This window comes from Mustelus asterias, chromosome 25 (genome assembly GCF_964213995.1).
Source record: "Mustelus asterias chromosome 25, sMusAst1.hap1.1, whole genome shotgun sequence".
Classification (NCBI taxonomy): domain Eukaryota; kingdom Metazoa; phylum Chordata; class Chondrichthyes; order Carcharhiniformes; family Triakidae; genus Mustelus; species Mustelus asterias.
The window spans coordinates 5,247,231-5,272,693 of NC_135825.1; the positions used below are offsets into that span (position 1 = coordinate 5,247,231).

The 25,463-nt window shown below is 46.2% G+C and overlaps 1 protein-coding gene across 1 annotated transcript; it reads right to left on the reverse strand.

The window, feature by feature from the left end:
• Window positions 1–18,781: 18,781 nt before the first annotated feature.
• Window positions 18,782–24,924, reverse strand: inka2 (inka box actin regulator 2). Its single transcript, XM_078197886.1, has 2 exons — window positions 24,706–24,924; window positions 18,782–21,146 (listed from the first exon to the last, which is right to left on the reverse strand). The coding sequence occupies exons 1-2, from the start codon at window positions 24,739–24,741 to the stop codon at window positions 20,097–20,099; spliced, it is 1,086 nt and encodes a 361-aa protein (XP_078054012.1). The 5' UTR covers window positions 24,742–24,924; the 3' UTR covers window positions 18,782–20,096.
• Window positions 24,925–25,463: the final 539 nt, after the last annotated feature.

The following is a 25,463-nucleotide window of genomic DNA, read 5'->3' on the forward strand; positions in this document are numbered from 1 at the left end:
CCCAAGAATTGAACCCTGCTCCCTGGAGCTGTGAGGTAGCAGTGCTAACCACTGTGCCACCGTACCACCTGGACTGCAAAGACCATTTGGGCCATTTGATGTTAAGGGTAAGGTCCTGGCATGGATAGAGGATTGGCTGACTGGCAGAAGGCCAGAGTGTGGGGATAAAGGGGTCTTTTTCAGGATGGCAGCTGGTGACTAGTGGTGTGCCTCAGGGGTCAGTGCTGGGATCACAACTTTTCACAATATATATCAACGATTTGGAGGAAGGAATTGAAGGCACTGTTGCTAAGTTTGCAGATGATACAAAGATATGTAGAGGGACAGGTAGTATTGGGGAAGCAGGGGGTCTGCAGAAGGACTTGGACAGGTTAGGAGAGTGGGCAAAGAAGTGGCAGATGGAATACAATGTGGAAAAGTGTGAGGTTGTGCACTTTGGAAGGAGGAATGGAGGCATAGACTATTTTCTAAATAGGAAAATGCTTAAGAAATCAGAAACACAAAGGGACTTGGGAGTCATTGTTCAAGATTCTCTTAAGGGTAACGTGCAGGTTCAGTCGGCAGTTAGGAAGGCAAATGCAATGTGATGCGCTATCAATAAGGTGAAAGACTACCAATATGCCAATACAAGTGTAGACTTTTATTCACAACAGAATCAGGAGCAGATCCCAACAAATAACTGACCTGGACTGAACAAGGGGGAGGAGACAGCCACCTTTATACTAGGTGCTGAGGGGAGGAACCAAACTGGAAGGGGATGTGTACAGGTATGACAAGCACACACAATGGTGGTCCATATAGGACAAAGGCACAACTGAGGTCCACCACACAATGTTAGCATTCATGTCGAGAGGGCTAGAATACAAGAGCAGGGATGTACTTCTGAGGCTGTATAAGTCTCTGGTCAGACCCCATTTGGAGTATTGTGAGCAGTTTTGGGCCCCATATCGAAGGAAGGATGTGCCTTGGAAAGGGCCCAGAGGAGGTTCACAAGAATGATCCCTGGAATGAAGAGCTTGTCGTATGAGGAACGGTTGAGGACTCTGGGTCTGTACTCGTTGGAGTTTAGAAGGATGAGGGGGGATCTTATTGAAACTTACAGGATTCTGCGAGGCTGGACATGGCGAGGAAGTTTCCACTAGTAGGAAAAACTAGAACCAGAGGGCACAACCTCAGGCTAAAGGGACGATGCTTTAAAACAGAGATGAAGAGGAATTTCTTCAGCCAGAGAGTGGTGAATCTGTGGAATTCTTTGCCGCAGAAGGTTGAGGAGGCCAGGTCATTGAGTGTCTTTAAGACAGAGATAGATAGGTTCTTGATTGATAAAGGGATCAGGGGTTATGGGGAAAAGGCAGGAGAATGGGGATGAGAAAAATATCAGCCATGATTGAATGGCGGAGCAGACTCGATGGGCCGAGTGGCCTAATTCTGCTCCTATGTCTTATGGTCTTATAGACGAATGGCCTGTTTCTGTACTGTAAATTCTGTATAATTCTGCGTAAAAGCCACAAGTCAGGAATTGAAAGACTTAACACATCAATGAGTTGACAGAAGATGTTTTATTTTGGGGTGTTGTGGGGAGGGAGGGCGGGTTAGTTGGGGAAATAACATTGAAATAAATTTTGATTGTGGGGAAATGAGTCATTTTGTGTTCTTGTTTTCCCAGCAATAGCTGAGGCCCCAGCGCATCGGGGGAAAGCTTGGCACCGAGCCTTGGGTAATATCAAAGAGTCAATTATATCGCAGCTGCTCTTTAGAAAGGATGGAGAAGCTTTCGGGATCAGCGGAGCCAAACGTGAGCAGCTGCAGCGCCCATCTCCTGTCAACATATTAAACTCCTCGCCCGCTGTCAGCAGCCTGCTTCACTTCGGACACTGACTTCATCCTTCCTCTCTTCCTTTGCAGACGCAGAATGCCGATCCCGTGTAAATTCGCACCTCACTCCCACGACAGCTTCCACTTTCCTTCCCCTCTCCCTCCGTTGCTGGGTCTGTGGTGCCTCAGTCGAATGTCCGTTCCTCATGAACCAGTCCAGACAGAGAGAGGGGCAAACGGCTATTGAACTGCAGGAGAATCACGATCAAGGCCACTCCGAGACCGAGAGTGTTCCCGGCTGTTTGAATATGGAGGCACTATGACCATGTCGTTTAGGGGCATCTAGATGAATACATGAATAGGGTGGGAATGGAAGGATACGGACTCTGTAAGTGCGTACGGTTTTAGTTTAGGCAGGCATCATGATCAGCGCAGGCTTGGAGGGCCAAAGGGCCTGTTTCTGTGCTGCACTGTTCTTTGTTATTTGTTATTGAATGACTCTGTCTGGAGAACTCCCAACTGGCTGGCAATGAGGACCAGCTACTCTGATTCCTTCCCCTGGCCCTCATGAGCTCAGTGATACTGAGACCAATTATCCAGGCCCAACATCCACCCGAGATCCACAAACCCGGCTTGAAGCTGAACCCATCCTTTTTTTCATTTGATTTTGATTTGATTTATTATTGTCACATGTATTAGTATACAGTGAAAATTATTGTTCCTTGCACGCTAAACAGACAAAGCATACCGTTCATAGAGAAGGAAAGGAGAGGGTGCAGAATGTAGTGTTACAGTCACAGCTAGGGTGTAGAGAAAGATCAACTTAATGCGAGGTAGGTCCATTCAAAAGTCTGACAGCAGCAGGGAAGAAGCTGTTCTTGAGTCGGTTGGTACGTGACCTCAGACTTTTGTATCTTTTTCCCGACGGAAGAAGGTGGAAGAGAGAATGTGCGGGGTGCGTGGGGTCCTTGATTATGCTGGCTGCTTTGCCGAGGCAGCGGGAAGTGTAGACAGAGTCAATGGATGGGAGGCTGGTTTGAGTGATTGACTGGGCTTTGTTCACGATCCTTTGTAGTTCTTCCTTGCGGTCTTGGGCGGAGCAGGAGCCCATACCAAGCTGTGATACAACCAGAAAGAATGCTTTCTATGGTGCATCTGTAAACGTTGGTGAGAGTCGTGGTGGACATGCTAAATATTCTGGTTGGACCTGAAACCTTGTTAAAAGTCAGCAACTCTGACGAATACACTGACTGTGTCAGCATCGGAGTGGCTAAATCTGGCCACTGCAAGAAGATATTTTGCTGCAGATTTTATCACTTAATTTTTCCACTTGTTTACACTCTGGGATCCACTCATTTAGAACTTGTGGATCCATTCACACACTCTGGGATCTTAAACTGGGATCCACTCAATCACTCGTCATGTTGAGATGCACCCACTCACACTCTGACACCCACTCATCCTCACTCTGAGATCCATTAATTTATGATGTGGAGATGCCGGCGTTGGACTGGGGTAAACACAGTAAGAAGTCTAACAACACCAGGTTAAAGTCCAACAGGTTTATTTGGTAGCAAAAGCCACTAGCTTTCGGAGCCTTCTTCAGGTGAGTGGGAATTCTGTTCATTAATCCATTAATTTACACAGAGATCTACTCCTTTATACTGGAATCCTGCTGCTTACACTCTGTGATCTACTTCCTCACACTCACTTACCCTATGGGGTAGATTGCAGAACTGCAATGGGAAAGCGAATGAATTTCTCACTAGCTCAGGATGTCCCAGTACATCTCAAGAGGGGACAGGTGTGTATAAAAGATGCTCTGCCATCAGTAGCGCAAACTCAGAATTGTTCATTCTTTCTGGGATGTTAGCACCACTGGCAAGGCCTGCAATTGTTGCTCATCCTTAATTGTCCTTCAACTGAGTGGTGGCAATTAAGAGTGGCCACATTGCTGTGGCTCTGGAGTCACCAACGCCTCTACTTTCTCAGAAGACTAAGGAAATTTGGCATGTCAACTACGTCTCTCACCAGCTTTTACAGATGCACCATAGAAAGCATTCTTTCTGGTTATATCACAGCTTGGTATGGCTCCTGCTCTGCCCAAGACCGCAAGGAACTACAAAAGTTGTGGATGTAGCCCAATCCATCACGCAAACCAGCCTCCCATCCATTGACTCTGTCTACACTTCCTGCTGCCTCGGCTAAGCAGCCAGCATAATTAAGGACCCCACGCACTCCGGACATTCTCTCTTCCACCTTCTTCCGTTGGGAAAAAGCTACAAAAGACTGAGGTCACGTACCAACCGACTCAAGAACAGCTTATTCCCTGCTGCTGTCAGACTTTTGAATGGACTTACCTTGCATTAAGTTGATCTTTCTCTACACCCAAGCTATTACTGTAACACTACATTCTGCACTCTCTCCTTTCCTTCTCTATGAACGGTATGCTTTGCCTGTATCGCGTGCAAGAAACAATACTTTACACTGTATGCTAAGATATGTGATAATAATAAATCAAATATGTAGGCCAGACCAGGGTAAGGACGGCAGATTTCCTTTGCTAAAGGACATTAGTGAAGCAGATGGGTTTTGTGACAATCAACAATGGTTTCACGGTCATCATTAGACTTTTAAAATCAGGATTTTTATTGAATTCAAGTTTTACCATCTGATGTGGCAGGATTCAAACCCAGGTCTGCCGAACATTACTCTGGGTCCCTGGGTTAATAGTCTAGTAATGCCACCAGCTCCCCTAAATGAATTTATATCTTTCTTTCAGCAGATATAGGAAGGGGTCATGACCCTACACAGCTCTCCCTGCAATCCAGGATTGGATCAATCTTCCTATTAGACTGGCTCACTTAATATGACCTTTGTCACTTTTTTTTTCTCCTCAGTAATCTCCCCAGTTTCCTGATTTCCTGTTACTTGAAATCCCACCAAAATTAACCCATTTCTCCCATCCTGACATAACTTAAACAGCAAATACAAATGAATCAAGGGGAAATATTCAATCAGGGATTTCAAGTCAAGGTATCATTAATTTCTCGGTGTGACAGGCAGATCTTTTTCAGCGAATAGTGGCCACTTACCCCGAGGGATAATGATACACTTGCCCAGCCATCTAACCTGACCTTTCAGATAAGGTGTCAAACCAAGTCTCCACCTGCCTGTTCGAGCGCACAATGTGGTTGACTCTTTACTGCCCCCTCAAGGGCAACAAGGGATGGGCGATAAATGCTGCCCTAGTCGGCAACGCCCATGTCCCATTAAAAAATAAATATAAAAGAATGTAAGATCCCAAATAAAAACAGGGGAGTTCTCCCCAGTGTCCAATATTCACCCCTCAACCAGATGAGTTGCTCAATTATCTTTTTTGCCATTTACGGGATTTCAACAGCTATGTTTCCCACATAACATGGGTGACACCACTTAGCCATTTGGTCATACGGAACTTGAGTACTGCTGGAAAGGGACTTGTTGTTGAAGCTTTCCATCTTGCACGTCAGGACAGATCTTCAAGAATATCAGTTGTGAAGGGAACAACAATCCACGCTGCATGAGAGAAGAGAGTGCTGAATGGTTGGCAAGTGAACTCTGGTCGGGGGCATTCTCATGGAGAACACACCAGGGGACAGTTAACTGCCAAGCTATTTTTTAAATGCAAACCAGGCCGGTCGACTCTGATTGGTCAAATAATTTCCATTTGGAATGAAGCAGGGAATGGTTGCCCTGAAGCTTTGGTTAAGTTGAAACAAAATGTTTAATGCGTGAATGTGCTCCTTCTGATTTGCGGTTAACTGCTCCCTGGTGCATTCTCCTTGGCGAGGGAGAGGATCCTGTTTAAATTAACCTTGTAGTGACCACCTGAGGAGTTGAATAAAGAAATGGAACCAGTTTATCTCTCCTTACCCAGCAGTATGACAATTTGGGGGTATCTCATCCAGAATCATAACAAACTGGGATACATTGCCCAGGGACCGGTCATAGCAACAGTCTTTTAATGCAACGTACTTGTTCACTATTTGGGAAGTATTGGCATGCAATTCGAGTCATGTTTCATTCCAAAATCATGTCACTCTCTCTGGACAATATTGACCACTCAATCGCCACAACTAAGAGTGGCAGTTACAGGTCGGGAGACTCGCTCTTCTGATGGTGGGAAATATTTTTGGGGTAGTGGAATATCATATCAGTAATTTTATTTTTAGGGCAACACAGTGGCACAGTGGTTAGCACTGCTGCCTCACAGCGCCAGGGGCCCGGGTTCAATTCCGGCAAAGATATGTGGGTTAGGTGGATTGACCATGATAAATTGCCCCTTAACAAAAGCAAATTACTGCGGATGCTGGCATCTGAAGCCAAAAGGGAAAATGCTGGAAAATCTCAGCAGGTCTGGCAGCATCTGTAAGGAGAGAAAAGAGCTGATGTTTCGAGTCCAGATGATCCTTTGTCAAAGCTAGCTGAGATTTTCCAGTATTTTCCCTAAATTGCCCCTTAGTGTCCAAATGTGTGTAGTTTAGAGGGATTAGTATGTAAATAAGTGGGGTTATGGGGATGGCGCCTGGGTCAGATGCTTTGTCAAAGAGTCGGTGCAGACTCAATGGGCTGAATGGCCTCCTTCTATACTGAAGGGATTCTATGATTCTATGATCATTCGTGGGTTTAAGGGCAAATTTCCTTCCCTAAAGGACATGCAGGTTTTTTATAACAATCCATTGGTTGATGGACATCATTGCTGATACTAACATCTTCTCCCAGATGTGTTTAATGAACTGAATGTAAATTCCCCAGCTGCTTCAGAGGGATTTAAGCAATTAGAAATCCAGGCCTCTGGATTGCCAGTTACACAACACTCTCAATACAATAAATACCAATGTCTTCCGTTTTCACAGATTTTAAGAAAATGATTACACGGAATCCCTAAAACACTGGCAAAAATCCACAATTCCAAAATGCAACAAGAAAAGTTCACAAATTAGGGACTGATCTTTGGAATAATGCTATGTGTGTGTGTGAGTATGAGTATGCGTGTGTGTGTGTGTATGACTGTGTGTGTGTGTGAGTATGAGTGTGTGTGAGTGTGTTGTGGTTGTTGTGTGTGTGTTTGTGAGTGTGTGTGTGGGGGGGGGGTGGTGTGTGTGTGGGTGTCTGCCTGTGTATCTGTATGGGTGTGTTTTTTTGTGTATGTGTGGGTGTATCTGTGTGTGAGTCTGTGTGTATGTGTGGGCATGTGTTTTGGTGTGTCTGTGTGTGTGTGTGTGGGTGTGTGCATCGTCGGACTGTGTGTGAGTGTCTATGTATGTGTATATGCTTGTATGTATGTGTGGGTGTGGGTGTGTGTGTGTGGGTGTCTCTGTCTGTGAGTATGTCTCAGTTTATGTGTCTGTGTGTCTGTGTGTTTGTATGAGTGTGGGCATGTGTGTATGGATGTGTCTGTCTGTGAGTATGTCTCTGTTTATATGTGTGTGTGGGTGTGGACATGTGTGCATGTGAGTGTGTGCGTATCTGTCTGTGTGTATGTCTCTATGTATATGTGCGTGTGTGTCTGTCTGTGTAAGTGCGTGTCGGTGTGTCTGTCTGTGTCTGGGGTAGGCGAGAAAAAGATATTGCTGCTTTTGTTTCAATAATTGTGAGAAGCAGGAGTTGAAAGCTCAGCGCTTTAACAAGGCTTGGCGTGAGGTTCCTATAATCAGCAGCCTGGCTGTGCCTTTAGTTGGAGTGACATTGCCCGGGTTACTGCCCTCTTGGGAAACCCCCTTCTGATTCTGCCACTCATTCCATTAAAAACAAATAATTACCATGGTGTCAGTGTAATATTAATTGGGTGGTTAATGACTGGGCTCTGACAGCTCTGAATTATCAGGCAGGGGATATAAGGAATTCCATCTCTCCTTTGTAGCAAATGCGCTGCTGATTATATTAGCTTCCTGCAGTTACTGAGGCAGAAATGCTCGGAATTCACAGGAAAGATTCATGTTACCTTTTTCTGATAAATATGCATTACTCTATATCGAGATCAAAACAGCCATCCAATGAAAATAACTTTAGCTCACGCTGGATTTATACAGCTGTGTCGTGTTTTTTAAACTCCATCTTCTATTTCTGCATGCAGGTCTGAGGTCACAGAGCAAATTCTGTGCTTTAAAAGTGTTGCAATATCAGATCTTTTGGATGGAGTGATCCTTGATTAGAGACCAGGTTTTGGCGCTGACTCTTGTCACACACCTTGCTATGATATTCATTATAAAGGTGTGAATTCTATTTAAATCCACTTTCCCTTCAGCTACTCAGCACGGTGGCACAGTGGTTAACACTGCTACCTCACAGCACTAGGGACCCAGGTTCAATTCTGGCCTTGGGTGACTGTCTGTGTGGAGTTTGCACATTCTCCCTGTGTCTGCGTGGGTTTGCTCTGGTTTCCTCCCACAGTCCAAAGGCGTGCAGGTTAAGTGGATTGGCCATGCTAAATTGTCACTCAATGTCCAAAGTTGTGTAAAGGGATTAGCAGGGTAAATACATGGGGATAGAGCCTGGGTAAGATGCTCTTTCGGAAAGTCAGTGCAGACTTGATGGGCCAAATGGCCTCCTTCTGAACTGTAGGGATTCTATGATTCTACTCACCAATCTTCTCTGATTGAATTTTTTTCTCTTGTTCTGTTCCTCAGATTTTTTTCATAACTACTGGGGGCTTACAGGACTGAGAGGTTAGAGGTGGGGGAAGGTTTATCATGATGCGGCTGCCATCATGGTTTGTGGGAACAGTCTAAACGAACAAGCTGATCCTTTCCTGTTCGTCAATTCTGCATATTCAAAAAGACGGCACTTTGTCCACAACCTGATGACCTCAGAGACGATGAGGTTTGGCAATTTATTGATCAATGAAGGTCCTTTGCAGCTCATGGGTCAATCCTCATGTCATCCAATACCCGCTCACGTGATTCCTCCCCAGGGCACTGAGGCCAACTGGCTTTCCTGAGAGGGAGCGAGAACTGTTTTTTATTCTTCCATGTGTTGTTGTTGTTGATGCATTTACGGCCCATCCCTAATTGCCCTTCAACTGACTGGCTTACTAGACCATTTCAGAGGGCAGTTAAGAGTCAACCACATTGCTGTAGCTCTGGAGTCACATGTAGGCCAGGACAGGTAGGGACAGCAGATTTCCTTCGACAATGTTTTCATGGTGATCAGTAGATTCTTAATTCCAGATTTTTCTTTATTGAATTCAAATTCCACCATCTGCCGTGCCGGGATTCAAACCCGGGTCCCCAGAGCATTAGCTCAGTTTGTGGATTACTAGCCGAGCGATAATACCACTAGACCATCGCCTCCCCTATTGAATGTGGGATGTTCTTGATGTATAAGACACCAGACATTAGCCATTACTTGTATTGATATAGTGACTTTAACATAGTAAAGCATTCCATGACACTCCACAATAAAATTCCCAAACTAAAACTGACATTGAACCATGCAGAGTGATATGAGGACAGATAACCAAAAGCCTGGTGATGATGTAGGTTGTAAGGAGCATCTTAAAGGAGGCAGAGGTAGAGAGCTGGAGCAGTTGAGGGAGCGAATTCCAGAGCTAATGGCAGAGACAGCCAATGGGGAGGCTGACGATGGTCAGGAGAACAGTATTGGAGGAGAGCAGAGATCTCAGAGGGTTGTAGGGCTGGAGGATGTAACAAAGACAGAGAGCAGTGAGGCCATGGAGAAATCTGGATGAGAATTTAAAATACCAGATTGAGTCAGTGAAGGTCAACAGATGTAGAGGCTCATGGGTGAATAAGACCATAAGACCATAAGACAAAGAAGCAGAATTAGGCCACTCGGCCCATCGAGTCTGCTCCGCCATTCAATCGTGGCTGATATTATTTTCATCCCCATTCTCCTGCCTTTTCCCCATAACCCCTGATCCTTTTTTTATTAATCAAGAACCTATCTATCTCTGCCTTAAAGACACTCAATGACCTGGCCTCCACAGCCTTCTGTGGCAAAGAGTTCCACAGATTCATCACCCTCTGGCTGAAGAGATTCCTCCTCATCTCTGTTTTAAAGGATCGTCCCTTTAGCCCAAGGTTGTGCCCTCTGGTTCTAGTTTTTCCTACTAGTGGAAACTTCCTCTCCACATCCACTCTATCCAGGCCTCGCAGCATCCTGTAAGTTTCAATAAGATCCCCCCCCTCATCCTTCTAAACTCCAACAAGTACAGACCCAGAGTCCTCAACCATTCCTCATATGACAACCTCTTCTTTCCAGGGATCATTCTTGTGAATCTCCTCTGGACCCTTTCCAAGACCAGCACATCCTTCCTCAGATACGGGGCCCAAAACTGCTCACAGTACTCCAAATGAGGTCTGACCAGAGCCTTACACAGCTTCAGCAGTACATCCCTGCTCTTTTATTCTAGCCCTCTCGACATGAATGCCAACATTGCATTTACCTTCCTAACTGCTGACTGAACCTGCACATTAACCTTAAGAGAATCTTGAACAATGACTCCCAAGTCCCTTTGTGTTTCTGATTTCCAAAGCATTTTCCCATTTAGAAAATAGTCTATGCCTCCATTCCTTTTTCAAAGTGCATAACCTCACACTTTTCCACATTGTATTCCATCTGCCACTTCTTTGCCCACTCTCCTGACCTGTCCAAGCCCTTCTGCAGCCCCCCTGCTTCCTCAATACTACCTGCTCCTCAACATGGGGCTTGGTGCTGTGACATGAGTGTACCTTTAAGAAATGTATTTTTAAAATCATATTCTCTGCAGTTTCTCTGCAGCTTCAATCTTTTTTTCATTGTTGCCGGGCTGTCTGCTAGAAGTCCTTTTCTTGCTGCTTCAATGGTTTAAATGGAGTTTTGTTTATTTTTACTCTGGGCCTCGGGTACTTTCTAGAATCTTTTATGACCCTGCATTATGAGGGGAAAGATGGATTGACAAGTCAAAGTCAGGTGATTCCTCCCCAGAGAAATCTGAGTTCATTTTCAATTTTCAGTTTTAGTTTAGAAAGGGGTGGACAACAGTCTGAAAGCAGTGTTTCTCTCTCTCTCTCAGGTATTATAGATTCTGCTGGTTAGCTGGAAGCATGTCTCCTGGAGTAAAAATTCTGCTGTTGGTGGGTTGCTCATTAGTAACCAAAACCTCTCTCTCTCTCTCCCTGATGTTTTGGGAAGCTGTTCTGACTTCAAGGTGTTTTGGGTGTGTATGAAGAGAGCTGCTAGAAGTTACAAGACTGGGAAGTCAGAGTTTCAATTCTCCACCCAAAGGACTAAGCTCCAGTATCACGTGAGCATTCGAATTTGCTGCGCCACCTGTGGCTAGGGTTTTATTCATGGGATCTGTTTGGTTGGAATGGTGTTTAGCTGTTAAGGGTTATACAATTTAATTATCTTTTTTTTGTTGGTAATTGGTAAACGTCAATTTTCTTTCTGTACATGTTAACTGTATCCTTAAATAAACTTTGTTTGCTGAAAGCTTCCTAGTGGGTCAGTTGAATCATACCTGAAGTGAAGCATCTCATGCTCACCCCAGTCATATTCAAGGTGCAAAACCTATGATCCAGGCAGACTTCGTAGAATCATAGAATCCCTGCAATGAAGAAAGAGACCATTCGGTCCATTGAGTTTGCACTGACAACAGTCCCACCCAGGCCCCATCCCTGTAACCCCACGTATTTACCCCCACTAATCTCCCTGACACTAAGAGACAATTTAGCATGACCAATCCAACCTAACCCGCACATCTTTGGAGTGTGGGAGGAAACCGGAGCACCCGGAGGAAACCCACGCAGACACGGGGAGAAGGTGCAAACTCCACACAGACAGTGACCCCAAGGCCGGGATTGAACCCGGGTCCCTGGCGCTGTGAGGCAGCAGTGCTAACCGCTGTGGCACCGCGCCGTCCACTTCATAAAACACTTTGGAGTTTCTGACCCGAATTATAAAGTCAGGAAATAGGGCAGCAAAGGTTTACAGAAGGTGGGAAGACTTTTCTAGTACCATTCTCCCTCTTTTAGGTCCTCTTGTGTTAAATGTCACAGTCTTCACCAGAAGCACAGAGGCCATTCTGTCATCCCTCAATGTTGTCATTCCGCGATAGGGAACTGTGTAAGGCCAACTAACCTCATCTTCCTTCATCTAATGCCTAGAGGAAGACATACACGTGTTTACCCTGGAAACATCACCTTGGACCTTCATTTACATTTACAAGGAAGGAATTAATTTCCCAAAGTGCTTCACAGCCAATGACGTGCTTTCAAAGTGGACTCACCTCTGCAATGAAATGCAGCTGCAGCCAATTTACACACAGCAAGCTCCCCAAGCAGCAGCGAGATGATTGACCAGATAGACATTTACGGGGACACTGAGGAGAGCTCTTCCTCAAAATAGCTGCTTTGGAATCTTTTACCTGAGAGGGATTTAAAGCCTCGTCTGAAAGACAGCACCCCTGACATTGCAGCACTCCTTTGGTAATGCATGGAAAAAAAAACATAACCCAGGATAGATTGCTCTTCTGTTCCACCCTCTCGGGGAAAAAAAATCTCCATTAACTGTCTCTTCCAGCACCAACAGTCCCCCCACCACATCCCTCCCCACCCACCCATCACTCCTCCTGCATTCAGGGCGGCACGGTGGCACAGTGGTTGGCACTGCTGCTTCACAGCGCCAGGGACCCGGGTTTGATCTCTGGCTTGGGTCACTGTCTGTGCAGAGTCTGCACATTCTCCCTGTGTCTGCGTGGGTTTCCTCCGGGTGCTCCGGTTTCCTCCCACAGTCTGAAAGACGTGCTGGTTAGGGTGCATTGACCCGAACAGGTGCCGGAGTGTGGCGACTAGGGGATTTTCACAGTAACTTCATTAGTGTTAACGTAAGCCTTACTTGTGACTAATAAATAAACTTTAGTATGAAAAGAACTACCTAATGAGTTTTAATTGATGGTTAAATCAGGAAGCCTCATGCTCCCTATTTAAAGCAGGTGTGTCAGACTCCCAGCCTGCATTCAGCAGGGAGCAACTGGAGAGCTGGCTGTGTACAGGTGTATGATGTAAATAAAGTAACTTGGTGACGGGACTTTCGCCTCCGTGGAGTTATTACACTTTACAAGACAGTAATCTTTATTCTGGTAGGAAAGAAAGACAGACTTCATTTATATAACGCCTGTCCTTACCGCAGGATGTTGCAAAGTGTTTTACAGCCAATGAACTTCTTCTTGGAGCCATGATGTAGGAAATGCGACAGCCAATTGGCACACAGCAAGTTGCCGCAAACAGCGGTAATTCTCGGGCGATCTGATTTAACTCGATATTGGACGAGGGGTTGGGAGACAGCAGATATTCTGGGGAATGAGAGTTGTAGCTACAGCGTCAGCCAGCTGTCGGTGTTCCTGATCCCAGAGATTGGGTTCCCACGGGAAGATCCTGGTTGGTTTCCCTGCCCGAACTTCTTCAAGAGTGGAATGTGAGTCGGTCGGACAGCTGGGCCTCTGGAATTGGAGAGGCTTGTGAGGCCCACAGGCAGCGGCCAGATCAACTTACCGACTGAAACACACAGTCTATCAGCGAGAGGGCTGTCTCAGTCCGCACCAACTGACTCACTAGAGTTTTATATAGTCTGATTGTACAGGATTACTTACTGCCTAAATCTGCCTGCCAACATTGTACAGATAGCATTTTGAATGTCACTGGGCAGCACCCTCACCACTGCATCCGAAGGGCACGGTTTTAAGTCCCACTCTAGAGACCCGAGCACATGTTGCAGACTGACACTCACAGCGGGAGTGCTGAGGGAGTGCTGCATTGTCACAAGTGTCGTCTTTCAGATGCGGATTCCAACCGAGGCTCCAAGAGATGGACATAACCATCTCAGGCCACGATTTGGAAGAGTTCATTCTGTTGTCCTGGCGAACCTGCATCCTTCAACCAGCATCAGTGAAAAACAGAAAGGCTGCTCGTTCCGACATTTGTGAGACATTGCGGTGTGTAAATTACTCGCTGTGTTAAATTATAACAGCGACCACACTTCAAAAAGTACCTCAGTGATTGGGAAGCACTTTGACCCCGTGACTCTTTGACCCCAGGTGCAGGTGCGTCCGTGATCCATGATTAACACCTACAATTGCATTCTGCACTAATCTGCTTTCTTATCAATGCGGTGTCTAACTTAATTCTTCATGCAGTTCACTACACGGTTATATTTGAATGTTGTTGGGGAGAGGGGCTGGGGAGCAGGAGGGTCGATTGGGGTCACCACCACCGCCCCCCCCCTCATTCCTCAGACCTCTGAAGTTTTTCGTTGTCCAGGGCTCCGAGAATCCTTAATCTGGCTCTTGGGTTCATCTCAATGGGCGGCTGGAAATCCCTCTGAGCTAGGTCATGTTCAAATCCAGGACCACAAAAGGCAACACACACCCCACCCTCCCTCACTGCAGTCCACACAACACCCACCCCACCCCTACCTCCTCACTCGAACCCAGACAAGCACCCACCACCCCCTGCACTCACTGCAGTCCAAGCAACAGTGACACACCCCTCCCCCCCCCTCACTGCAGCCCAGACAACACCCGCCCCACCCCCTCCCCCACCCACTGTGGCCCAGACCACACACACACACCCCCTCACCTCATCTACTGCAGTCTAAGCAACATCCTCCCCCATTATTGCAACCCAGACAACACCACCTCCCCTTCACTTCAGCCCAGACAATACCCACCTCAACCCCCCCCCCCCCCCCCCCCCTCACCCACTGCAATCCAGGCAACATCCACCCTCACCCGCCCAACCCCCTCCTCACTCACCACAATTAATCTGCCCACAGCTAGGGTTGCCAACTCTCCAGAATTGCCCTGGAAGTTCCAGGAATGAAATCGATCTCTTTGGGGGGGTAGGGGTGGGGGTTGGTTGGAGGGGGGGGGGTTGGTTGGAGGGGGCCGGGGGAGGGGTGGGGGTTGGTTGGAGGGGGCGGGGGGGGGGGGGGGTGGGTGCGTGGGAGGAGACACTCTATGACCAGGTGAGACAGTCAGAGGCAGGAGGTCAGGAACACGTCCTATCAGAGTCAGTTTGAGCTCACTCTCACTCTCCACCCAATGGTTTTCGAGTCGGTGGTTCAGTTTGAACGTTGCTGTGAAGTCTAGCGGCCAGCTGGAGAGTGTGCGAAAGACTCAGCTCACCAAGAACTTGAATTATTCCAGCAGCTGTGCGCTCTGGTGACTGATGTAATCGAGAGAGACAGGTTGCTGGAATTTGGATTTCTGCATTGCCCTTTGCAAATGCAGCGTTGCTTCAGGCAACTGGCCGTTTATTTTTCACATTTCTGCAAGTGTTGTGGAGGGTTATGCCACTAAGAACCCAAAGCTTTTACAATAATGGAACCTTACGGACCATGCGGTGACGCTCAGATAGAGTTCCCATTCCTCTAGGAAGACCCCACAGTCTCCTGGAATTGAGGTTAATGTCCAGACACTGAGACCGAGCAACTCTGGGAGAAAAAGCACAGCAGCGTTAAATAGAAATGTCCTTTTTCCCATTTTCATTGTACTTACCGTACAGTTTTAAACAAAATATTTGTTCACATGACGTGAGCATTGTTGGCAAGGTCAGCATTTACAACCCATCCCTAATTTCCCTTCAGAAGGCAGAGTTAAAAATATTGGCGAGAGAGGAACGGAAACAGAATATGCTGGAAAATCTCAGCAGGTCTGACAGCATCTGTGGACAGAGAACAGAGCTAACCATTAAATATTGCTGGTGTTTACGCCAGCGGGGTCTTTCGGGACCGCCGACAGTGCGCCCAAACCACGAGTTTCCAGGTGGCAAGGGAAGGGTTCAACAAGAAACCCTGTTGACAATGGCAGGACCATAAGATCCCGCTGCCACCACCGTAGAACACACCACAGGGTGGGGAAAGGGGGGAATCCGGCCCAACGCTTCGAGCCTTGATGACACTTCGTCAGAGCTAAAGGGAAAGGGAAATAGGCTGAGATTTATGCTGTTGTTGGGGGGGGGAGGGGGAGGTGGAGAAGTAGGGGCTGGAGAGAGGCCTAGCGATAAGTGGAGGCAGAGGTTGACAAAGATTTCATGGACAAAGAGGTAGCAATTCTATGGTTCTTAATTCCTCCATGTCTCTCTTTAGCCTCTTCCAATCTTACACCCTTAGATTTCTGCGCTTCCCTAATTCTGACTTAATGGACATCCTTAGCCATGTCTTCAAATAACTAATCTCTGGAATTGGCTCTCTGAAACCTCTCTGACTCACTCTCCTCAAAAGATGTGCTGGTAAAGTGTATTGGCCATGCTAAATTGCCCCTTAGTGTCCCGGGATGCGTAAGTTAGAGGGGTAAATATGTGGGATTATGGGGATAGGGCCTGGGTGGGATTGTTGTCGGTGCAGACTCGATGGGCCGAATGGCCTCCTTCTGCCCACTGTGGGGTTTCTATGTTTCTAAAGGGAACATAAAGGGTGGTGATTGTGGTTAAGAAAGGTGCTGATGGTGATACATTGAGAGTTCAGAAGGTACGCAGTGTGTCAAAGGACAACCTGGGACAGGTAACAGATGGCCCTGGTGGAGTGGGGGCCGGGGGGGGGGGGAGACCGTGGTAAGGGGAAAAAAAATGAGAAGCGGGAGAAAAAGGGGATGGAAAAATGAATCAATGAAAGAAATGGAAATAAAATGTTATTTTCTTTTATTATTCTCACAAGTGGGCGACACGGTGGCACTGCTACCTCACAGCGCCAGGGACCCAGGTTCGATTCCGGCTTGGGTCACTGTCTGTGTGGAGTTTGTACGTTCCCCCCGTGTCTGTGTGGGTTTCCTCCGGGTGCTCCGGTTTCCTCCCGCAGTCTGAAAGACGTGCTGGTTAGGGTGCACTGGCCGTGCTAAATTCTCCCTTAGTGTTACCCTAACAGGCGCCGGAGTGTGGCAGCTAGGAAATTTTCACAGTGACTTAATTGCAGTGTTAATGTCAGCCTACTTGTGACACTAATAAATAAACTTTAAACTTTCAGAAGGCTATTCAGCCCACTGTACCTGTGCCGTCTCTTTGGAAAAACTATCCAATTAGTCGTATTAACCTTGTTCTTTCATTCTGCACATTTCATTTCAAATATACATCAAATTCCCTCTGAAAACTATAACTAACCTTGGGTTATTGACCTTCCTAATTGTGGAAACAGTTTCTCCCGATCTACATTACCAAAACCTTTCATACTTTTCAATAACATCATTTAATCTCCCCCTAAACTTCGCTGCTCTGAGGAAAATAAATCCCAGTTTCTCTCTGATATGTTTGGATTTGTCTCATTTTACTGCTCGGTCTTTCTCTCCTGTCAATCTCCTTCGATTTCTCTCCCGGCTCCTTTGTGATCAGTAATATTTTAGTTGTGGAAAGGATTTCAGAGTCAGCTCCACTTCCTGGACTGCGAGCGTTACAACTTATTTATAGTCCTCAGAGTGATCTTAGTGTGGATTTTTGTTACCCGCTGTTTCGAACACAGAGCAGCTTGCAAGGTCACACATATCAGAGCAGAGGGATCAGTGAGCTTTGCATCTGAATTTCAACAACTTGCCCTTAACACAGCGAAATGTCCCAAGAACATAATCGGGGGGGAAAAAACTGACGTTGGATCACAGGAGGAGATGTTAGGACAGGAAGCCAGAGAGGTCAATTTAAATGAGTATCTTCATAGAAATCATAGAAATCCTACAGTACAGAAAGAGGCCATTCGGCCCATCGAGTCTGCACCGACCACAATCCCACCCAGGCCCTACCCCCATATCCCTACATATTTATCCACTAGTCCCTCTAACCAACACATCCCAGGACACAAAGGGCAATTTTAGCATGGTCAATCAACCTAACCCGCACATCTTTGGACTGTGGGAGGAAACCGGAGCACCCGGAGGAAACCCACGCAGACACGAGGAGAATGTGCAAACTCCACACAGACAGTGACCCAAGCCGGGAATCGAACCTATGTCCCTGGAGTTGTGAAGCAGCATTGCTAACCACTGTGCTACTGTCTTAAAAGGGGAAAGACAGCAGGAATAAGACCATAAGACATAGGAGCAGAATTAGGCCACTCGGCCCATTGAATCTGCTCCGCCATTCAATCATGGCTGATATTTTTCTCATCCCCATTCTCCTGCCTTCTCCCCATAACCCTTGACCTCCTTATTAATCAAGAACCTATCTATCTCTGTCTTAAAGACACTCAATGACCCGGCCTCCACAGCCTTCTGTGGCAAAGAGTTCCACAGATTCACCACTCTCTGGCTGAAGAAATTCCTCCTCATCTCTGTTTTAAAGGATTGTCCCTTTAGCCTGAGGATGTGCCCTCCGGTTCTAGTTCTTCCTACTAGTGGAAACGGCAGCTGAAGATGTCTGATAGTAAAACAATTCGGGGCAGCACAGTGGTTAGCACTGCTGCCTCACAGCACCAGGGACCCGGGTTTAATTCCGGCCTCGGGTCACTGCCTGTGTGGAGTTTGCACGTTCTCCCTGTGTCTGCGTGGGTTTCCTCCGGGTGCTCCGGTTTCCTCCCACAGTCCAAAGATGTGCGGGTTAGGTTGATTGACCATGCTGAATTGTTCCTTAGTGTCAGGGGGATTAGCTGAGGTAAATACATGGGGTTACGGGAACAAGGTGAGATTGTTGTTGGTGCAGACTTGATGGGCCAAATGGTCTCCTTCTGGATTTTATGATATGAAAATTGAGGATGAGAAAGAAAACAGAATTAGATGATAGCAGAGATCTTGCAGAGTTGTAGAGCGAGAGGAGATCATAGAAAAGTAAGGGGCCATTGAGGGAATTGAACATGAAGGTGAGAATTTAAAAGATAATCAGTTGCTGTTGAGCTCGAAGCCAATATAGACCATTAAACACAGGAAAGAAAATATTTCTAAAAATATCACGAGGCAATAAAGAATCACATTATCCTCAAGAACAGAAAGTCTTAAAAATCAGCCAGTCATGTTTCAATGTAGACACTGTCAACATTTATTAATCTCCTAGCTGTGTGTTCTTCTCTATATAGAACACTCTAATTCTTGGAAGAGCCGTGAGTAATATCTGTAACATCTCCTTATTCTACCACATCTAGGTATTAACAATCAAATCAGTTTCTAAATACAAACAAAATCCTGAGGCTTCATCTCACTCATTCACAGAACACATCATATTCACATTCATCGGATGAAGCTGTCCTACCATCTTTACAGCATTAGGAAAATGTCCACTCATCTTGTTAATACAAATATAGGTTTGAGGTGTCAATTAGAGCTTACAGGCTAAGAACGAAATTAATTTTCTTAAACACAGGCAAATAGCGACAAGAGGGCTAGCACTGCTGCCTCCCAGCGTCAGGGACCCGGGTTCAATTCCGGCCTTGGGTGACTGCCTGTGTGGAGCTTGCACGTTCTCCCCGTGTCTGCGTGGGTTTACTCTGGGTGCTCTGGTTTCCTCCCACACTCCAAAGATGTGCAGGTTAGGTGGATTGGCCATGCTAAATTGCCCCTGTGTCAGGGGGATCAGTAGGGTAAATATATGGGATTACGGGGATAGGGCCTGGGTGGGATTGTTGTCGCTGGGCTGAATGGCCTCCTTCTGCACTGTAAGGATTCTATAAGGGGTCCTAGATCCCATTGATGACCCATTTACTACTCTTTGTGATGATGAGTAACACAATCCAGGGAGGTCTAATGTCCTAATCTAGTCTGGTCTCAGTTCGGGCATTAGGTGACAGGCATTCCAGTTCCCTTCAACATATCTAAGAAGGGTAACAATCAGTTACCTGATCATTATCCAGGTGCTTCAGGCTGGGTAACCAAGAGCACGATCAGGACTTGGCAAACAACCAGATTGCAGGGTCAGACATCCAGCTGACCCTCAGTGGAACCCTGGTAAGTTAAGAATAAATGGATCAGAAACTGGAGGGCTTCCAGGAACAGCAACCCAGAAAACGTCAGCTCCTTCAGGAGGAGAGCAAGGAGACAGTGGGAGTCCCCACTTTCCGAAAAGGGAGAGTAGGTGAGATAAATCTATGGGCGATGGTGACAACTCAGGTTGTCTTAACGTAAATTGAGGCAAACAGAGGGAAAAATAGTTTGAATGTATTTCATCTGGCAATGTCCCTTCAAATAGTCTTGACGTCCAAAAACTGAAAAAGAAAGAGTTTGAAATGAAAAGGACTGTAAACAATATTGATCCCATTGTCTTTGGGGCCTCTGAAGGATGTAAAGGAAATTAAGTGCAATTCATTTACTTTCAAGATATCCGCATTTGAAATCAGACCCAAACCACAGTGTTATAGTCAAACGGTGTCTCAGTCACTGCTTGAACCAGTTTATTTGTGCAGTTGTTGGATCTCAGATTCTTTTCATCCAATAGTGTGGTGCTACGGCTCCCACATCCGTCGGGAACCTTGCTATTCTGACTGTTGCTCCCCCGCAGTGCAAAGTAAAAAGTCACCTTCTGCTTGGACCCCTTGGTGGATCTCTTGGTGATGGCATCTCCTGAGTTACCTGTCGGCACCTGCCCGCACTTCTCCTTCGCCAACTTGCTTCTGTCGGGCCGCACGCTTCTCAGCAACTTCTTAAAGATGTTGGCGGTGAGGTTCAATTTTTTCTGGAATTCCTGAGACCTGCTGAGCATGGGGACGTGGTCATGGCGACCTCTTCCGTCCAAGGAGGCAGGATGGGGCTTCTTCTCCATCTCCGGCAAGTCCAACCAATTGCCCACCAAGTCTGCAAAGATGTTGTCTCCCAAAATGAGGGGCTGTCTGTTTCGACTTTGGGACAGGAGGGAGGAGGTCCAGTCATCCGAGGTGTGGCAATCTTGTCTTGTCTTACTGGCTGACTTGCTTGCTGTAGGGAGCTTGTGGACCTCTGGTGGGGTAACAGCCTGGGTCTGCTTGTTCAGCTCCAACCTGGGTGGAGCTGACGACGGGGCTTCCTTGAGGTGACCGAGAGACATGGATAACGGCGCAGATGACTGCATCTCTTCACAAGGACCCTCCTTTAGATATTCTCCTGACCATAAAGCCCTGGGTTTCTCAGCTTGCCCTGGGAAGCTGCTGAGACTCGGCGCTTGGAGTTTGCCGCTGCTGGATTTGTAGATGTTCCTGGCACCTGGCCAGGCCTCGCTGCTCTTGGGTTCGTCCTTCCCGACCCTCGGCCGTTGCTGGCTGTTAGTGATGGATGAAGCTTGGCTCTGGAGCCCTGAGATCTCCAACTGTTCCAAAGCTGTCTGCACTTGGAGAAGTTTCAGCTCCTGGAGGGCGCCCATCATACAATTCATCTGGTCCTGCAGCCCATCTCCAGCCTCCTTCATAGATTGCTGTCAATGCACATTGTATACAATTAGCACCGCAGCATTACAGCAGCAGAATATATTGAAAGCATCTCTGTGTTATTCCCATCTATTAATGAAAACACACATCATTCGCACAAGATATCCACGTGCTTTATTTGTCCCTTCTCAACATTGACCTTCCCGTCCTCTTCTCAAAGCAGTTCTACAAAAGACAAATAATCATTTTCTATTTACCCATCTGCCTACAGGACTAACAGAGCTGAATAAATGACTTTAAATGATCCCCAGCACAGAGTCAAAGCACCTGAAAGAATCATAGAAACCCATTCGGCCCATCGAGACAACAATCCCACCTAGGCCCCACATCTTTACCCACTAATCCTCTAACCTATGCATCCCAGGACACTAAGGGGCAATTTAGCATGGCCAATGCACCTAACCTGCACGTCTTTGGACTGTGGGAGGAAACCGGAGCACCCGGAGGAAACCCAACAGACACAGGGAGAATGTGCAAACTCCACACAGACAGTGACCCAAGCCGGGCATCGAACCCAGGTCTCTGGAGCTGTGAGACAGCAGAGCTAACCGTTGTGCCACCATGCCGCCCCAGACCTCCAAATATTAATACAAATAGAATTACCGAAAGAATTTCCCAACCATATCTTTCCAAAGTATTTGGGCTGTATATTCTAACAAGATATTGAGAAGCGGTGTAATGTAGGGATGAAAAATTAAACTTTTAGGGTCTTTTTCTGGGAAGAGGGTCTGTGTCTGTTGACCTCTGCTTTGGATCTCCCACGAGTGGTTTAATTGCGATTGAGCTGTCAAGGGATATCTACGTCAGCGAGCTTTGCCAACTAATTTTCCCTCTGGAATTGCCCCAAAATTTGATGCAAGTCCCAGGACGAAAAGTATCCCCCAGACATGTCAATAAATCAGTTTTTAATGAAACAATTCCATCGACATTAGAAATGAAAGCACAACATCAGATTAAGTTAATTATTTGTTACGGAACCCCGTTGAAAATATTTTAAATGCTCCCCTCTCTAATATGTGTTGCCATCTATGTAAAGAAAATCCGAAACATCTTCCAGCACTTGCTGTTCATCTCACACTCTCTCATACACTCGACACCAGTGGGAGTTTGACTATTCTAGCCACAGATTCACTTTGCTTTTGAACAACTGCGGAACAGAGCCATTTTATAATCCAGTCACTTTCTAATCTTAGCCTTTTGTTTAATTGACAATAGCATACCTGGTCTAGGACATCATTTTCTTCCTGCACAGACACAGTCCCATCACTGTAGTGGGGCGAATAAAGCCCCTTTCAAAGGAGCTGTGTTTTATTAATGTTGATTGACAAGGAATCTGGTGACAAATACAAGCCCATCAGACGGTGGCCATATGTTGGATGGGTGTCGCTTGTTGATCCCCTTAATCATCACCCCAAGGTGCGCTTCATATATTTTTTTCTAAACCCAAAATATCATGGCAAGTGACAAGGCTTTAATAAGCATTAATATTTCACAGAGGTCAGTCGGGTTCAATATCAATCAAATAAAATGTTTATTAAAATCTGTCTAAAAGCTTTGACTACGAGTGATAAGTCTGAAGGAACAGTCCTGGTATATTTTGTCTGGTTACTTTAACAGTTGAATTAAACATAAGAACACAAAATCAGAGTTAGATAAGAACTTTTTTGTTTTAATTCAGACACAGGCTATTGTGTGGCGGTGTTTTTCATGTGTCTGCATGTTTGTGGATCTGTGTGTTTTTGTATTTTTGTGTGTCTGTGTGTTTTGTGTGTCCCTGTCTGAGTGTGTCTCTCTGCTGCGTGAATGTGTGTGTGTGTTTGTGTTTTATACATCAGTGCGTGTGTTTGTATTTCCATGTGTGTCTCTCATTGTGTTTGTGCCTGTGTTTGTAAGTCTGTGTCACTTTGTGTGTGTGTGTTTTTTGTTTTGTGCATCTGTTTGTGTTTATGTCTGTGTGTGTGTATTTCACTGTGTTTGTGTGTCTGTTTGTACGTCTTTGTGTCTCTGTGTGAACGTGTGTGTGTTTTGTGAATGTGTGTGTTTTTATGCCTGTGTATATGTCTCAATGTATGTGTCTCTCCCTGTGTGAATGTGTGTTTTTATGTGTCTGTGTCTGTGCGTGTCTCTCTGTGTGAATGTGTGTTTTTGTGTGTGTTTATGTATCTGCGTATGTCTGTGTTTGTGACTATCTGTGTGTGTCTCTGTGTGATTGTGTCTGTGTTTGTATGTCTGAATGTGTGTGTTTGTATGTGTGTCACTGTGTGTCTCTGTGAGAATGTGTGTTTGTTTGTGTGTGTGCCTCTGTGTGTCTCTCTGTGTGAATGTGTGTTTTTGTGTGTTTGTGTATCTGTGTGCTTGTATGCCTGTCCCTGTGTGTCTCTCTGTGTGAACATGTTTTTGTGTGTGTGTGTGTCTCTCTGTGTAAATGTGTGTTTTTGTGTGTGTATCTGTGTGTGTTTGTATGTCTGTCTCTCTATGTGTTTGTGTCTGTGTGTGTGTGTTTGTGTCTCTGTATGTGTGTCCCTCTGTGTGAAGATGTGTGTGTGTTTGTGTGTCTGTGTGTGTTTGTATGTCTGTGTCCCTCTGTGTGAATATGTGTGTGTGTTTGTATCTCTGTGTGTGTCTCTGTGTGTGTCTCTGTGAATGTGTGTGTGTGTGTTTTTGCTTATCCCATGTGAACAGAGTGCTGTTCGCCGCCAGCAGCGGTGAATGAAACGGGCGAGACGGAGGGAGATTAAAATATTTCCACACCAATGCTTTCAATCCGGCAGAAAACGTGCGTGTGGAAATCCTGCATGTTCAAAGGGGCAGCTTAAATTTGCTGGAACAGAAATGGGCACAATTTCTGATGGTAGTGCAAAGGGAGAAATCGCTGGCAATAATTCCGGAATCCCATGTAATCTTTTTTTAAAAAAAATCAGATTTATACTGTTTGCAACCCTGGTTTCCAAAGTCTTGGTGGAAGAGATTTGTTTTGGAATTGAAGCGACCCAGTCCCCCCGGTAGGACAGGACTTGTGTGTCCCTATGTAGTTAGGCTGGCCTTTCAGAGGGGACAAGTTTCTTTGACCTTCGCGGGGAGGGAGGGGGTTCCTGTTTTGGAAACCATTCCACCACACTAATAAAACACAACACACAACAAAAAGTGGCAAGAAATCCTCGAAGGTGTTAATTTATACACAGGGAACTAAACTCGCGCCTCTCCCTCCCCCCAAAAGGACGTGATAATGAGCTGAGTGCACTGATTTCCATCTGAACCAGTCTGGAGAACGAATTATATTTACAGGGTTGTAATAGACATCGAATGCAATTTCATCTCACTCCTGAGAGGCAGATGGAACGGCTGAAATGTGGATATTCCAACACCTTCCACATAATCTATTACATTTCCAAAACGGTTGGATTCAGGGGGAGTCAACAGCCCGAATATTTGACATATAAACAGCAGCTCATTCAGCGCACACACAGTGTGGATAACTTCCATCAATCGCCCACACTCTGTAAGACACACACACAAAACTCCCCAAATAAACCGAATACACCTTACCAATTCCTGCTTCAAACGTCTCAGGCTGTTGTCCATGATTCCCTTGCAAAAAAAAAAGTTAGACGGGTCAAAAATCTACAGCCGGTAAGGTATTTGAGAGGATCCACGTGTCCATGAGGGGAGAGACTGCTCCCCTCTGTGTACAGTATCTGTCTGCCAGCCAGTCTGAAATAGGCAGCGAGGGAGGGCTTGCTCTGGGAGGCTGGCTTTTCCATAGTCCCACTTATGTTCGGTCGAGTCAGTTACAGTGCAAGTGTTTGCTGAATTTGGCATCATATTACCGTCCCCTTCAGCACTGACCTATTGATCATCTGCTCATACCCTACCTCTTGTTATTTCCTTCTTTCCCCCTGACTCGACAGTCATTTTATCTTCTGATTGTTGTGATATATATATCTCAGAGCCAGTCTCTTCCCCCAGCAGCACCGTGGAGCTACATTCCTGTTTATATTCCTTTCTGGCACTCTGACTCCACTTTCTCATGCAAGGGAGAGGGAAAATCTGGAACTAACTCCCCCAGAAAGCTGTTGATGCTGGAGCTGTGGGGATGTGGGGGTGGGAGGGGGGGGAGGCAGCAGAGACATTCACAAACCGAGACTGATAGATTGCTGTTGTGGAAGGGTCTTAATGTCTATAAAAGCAAGGCAGGTGGATGCAGTCCAAAAATGTGCAGGTTAGGTTGATTGGCCATGTCAAATTGACCCTTAGTGTCCCAGAATGCGTAGGTTAGAAGGATTAGCAGGGCCAATATGTGGGGT

Bases quoted from the DNA above. Each gene is read 5' to 3' on its own strand.
- inka2 (XM_078197886.1), bottom strand. From the start codon at position 24,741: ATGGACAACAGCCTGAGACGTTTGAAGCAGGAATTG. The intron at 21,147-24,705 runs GTAAGGTGTATT...GTGCATTGACAG, and splicing joins GACGTTTGAAGCAGGAATTG to CAATCTATGAAGGAGGCTGG.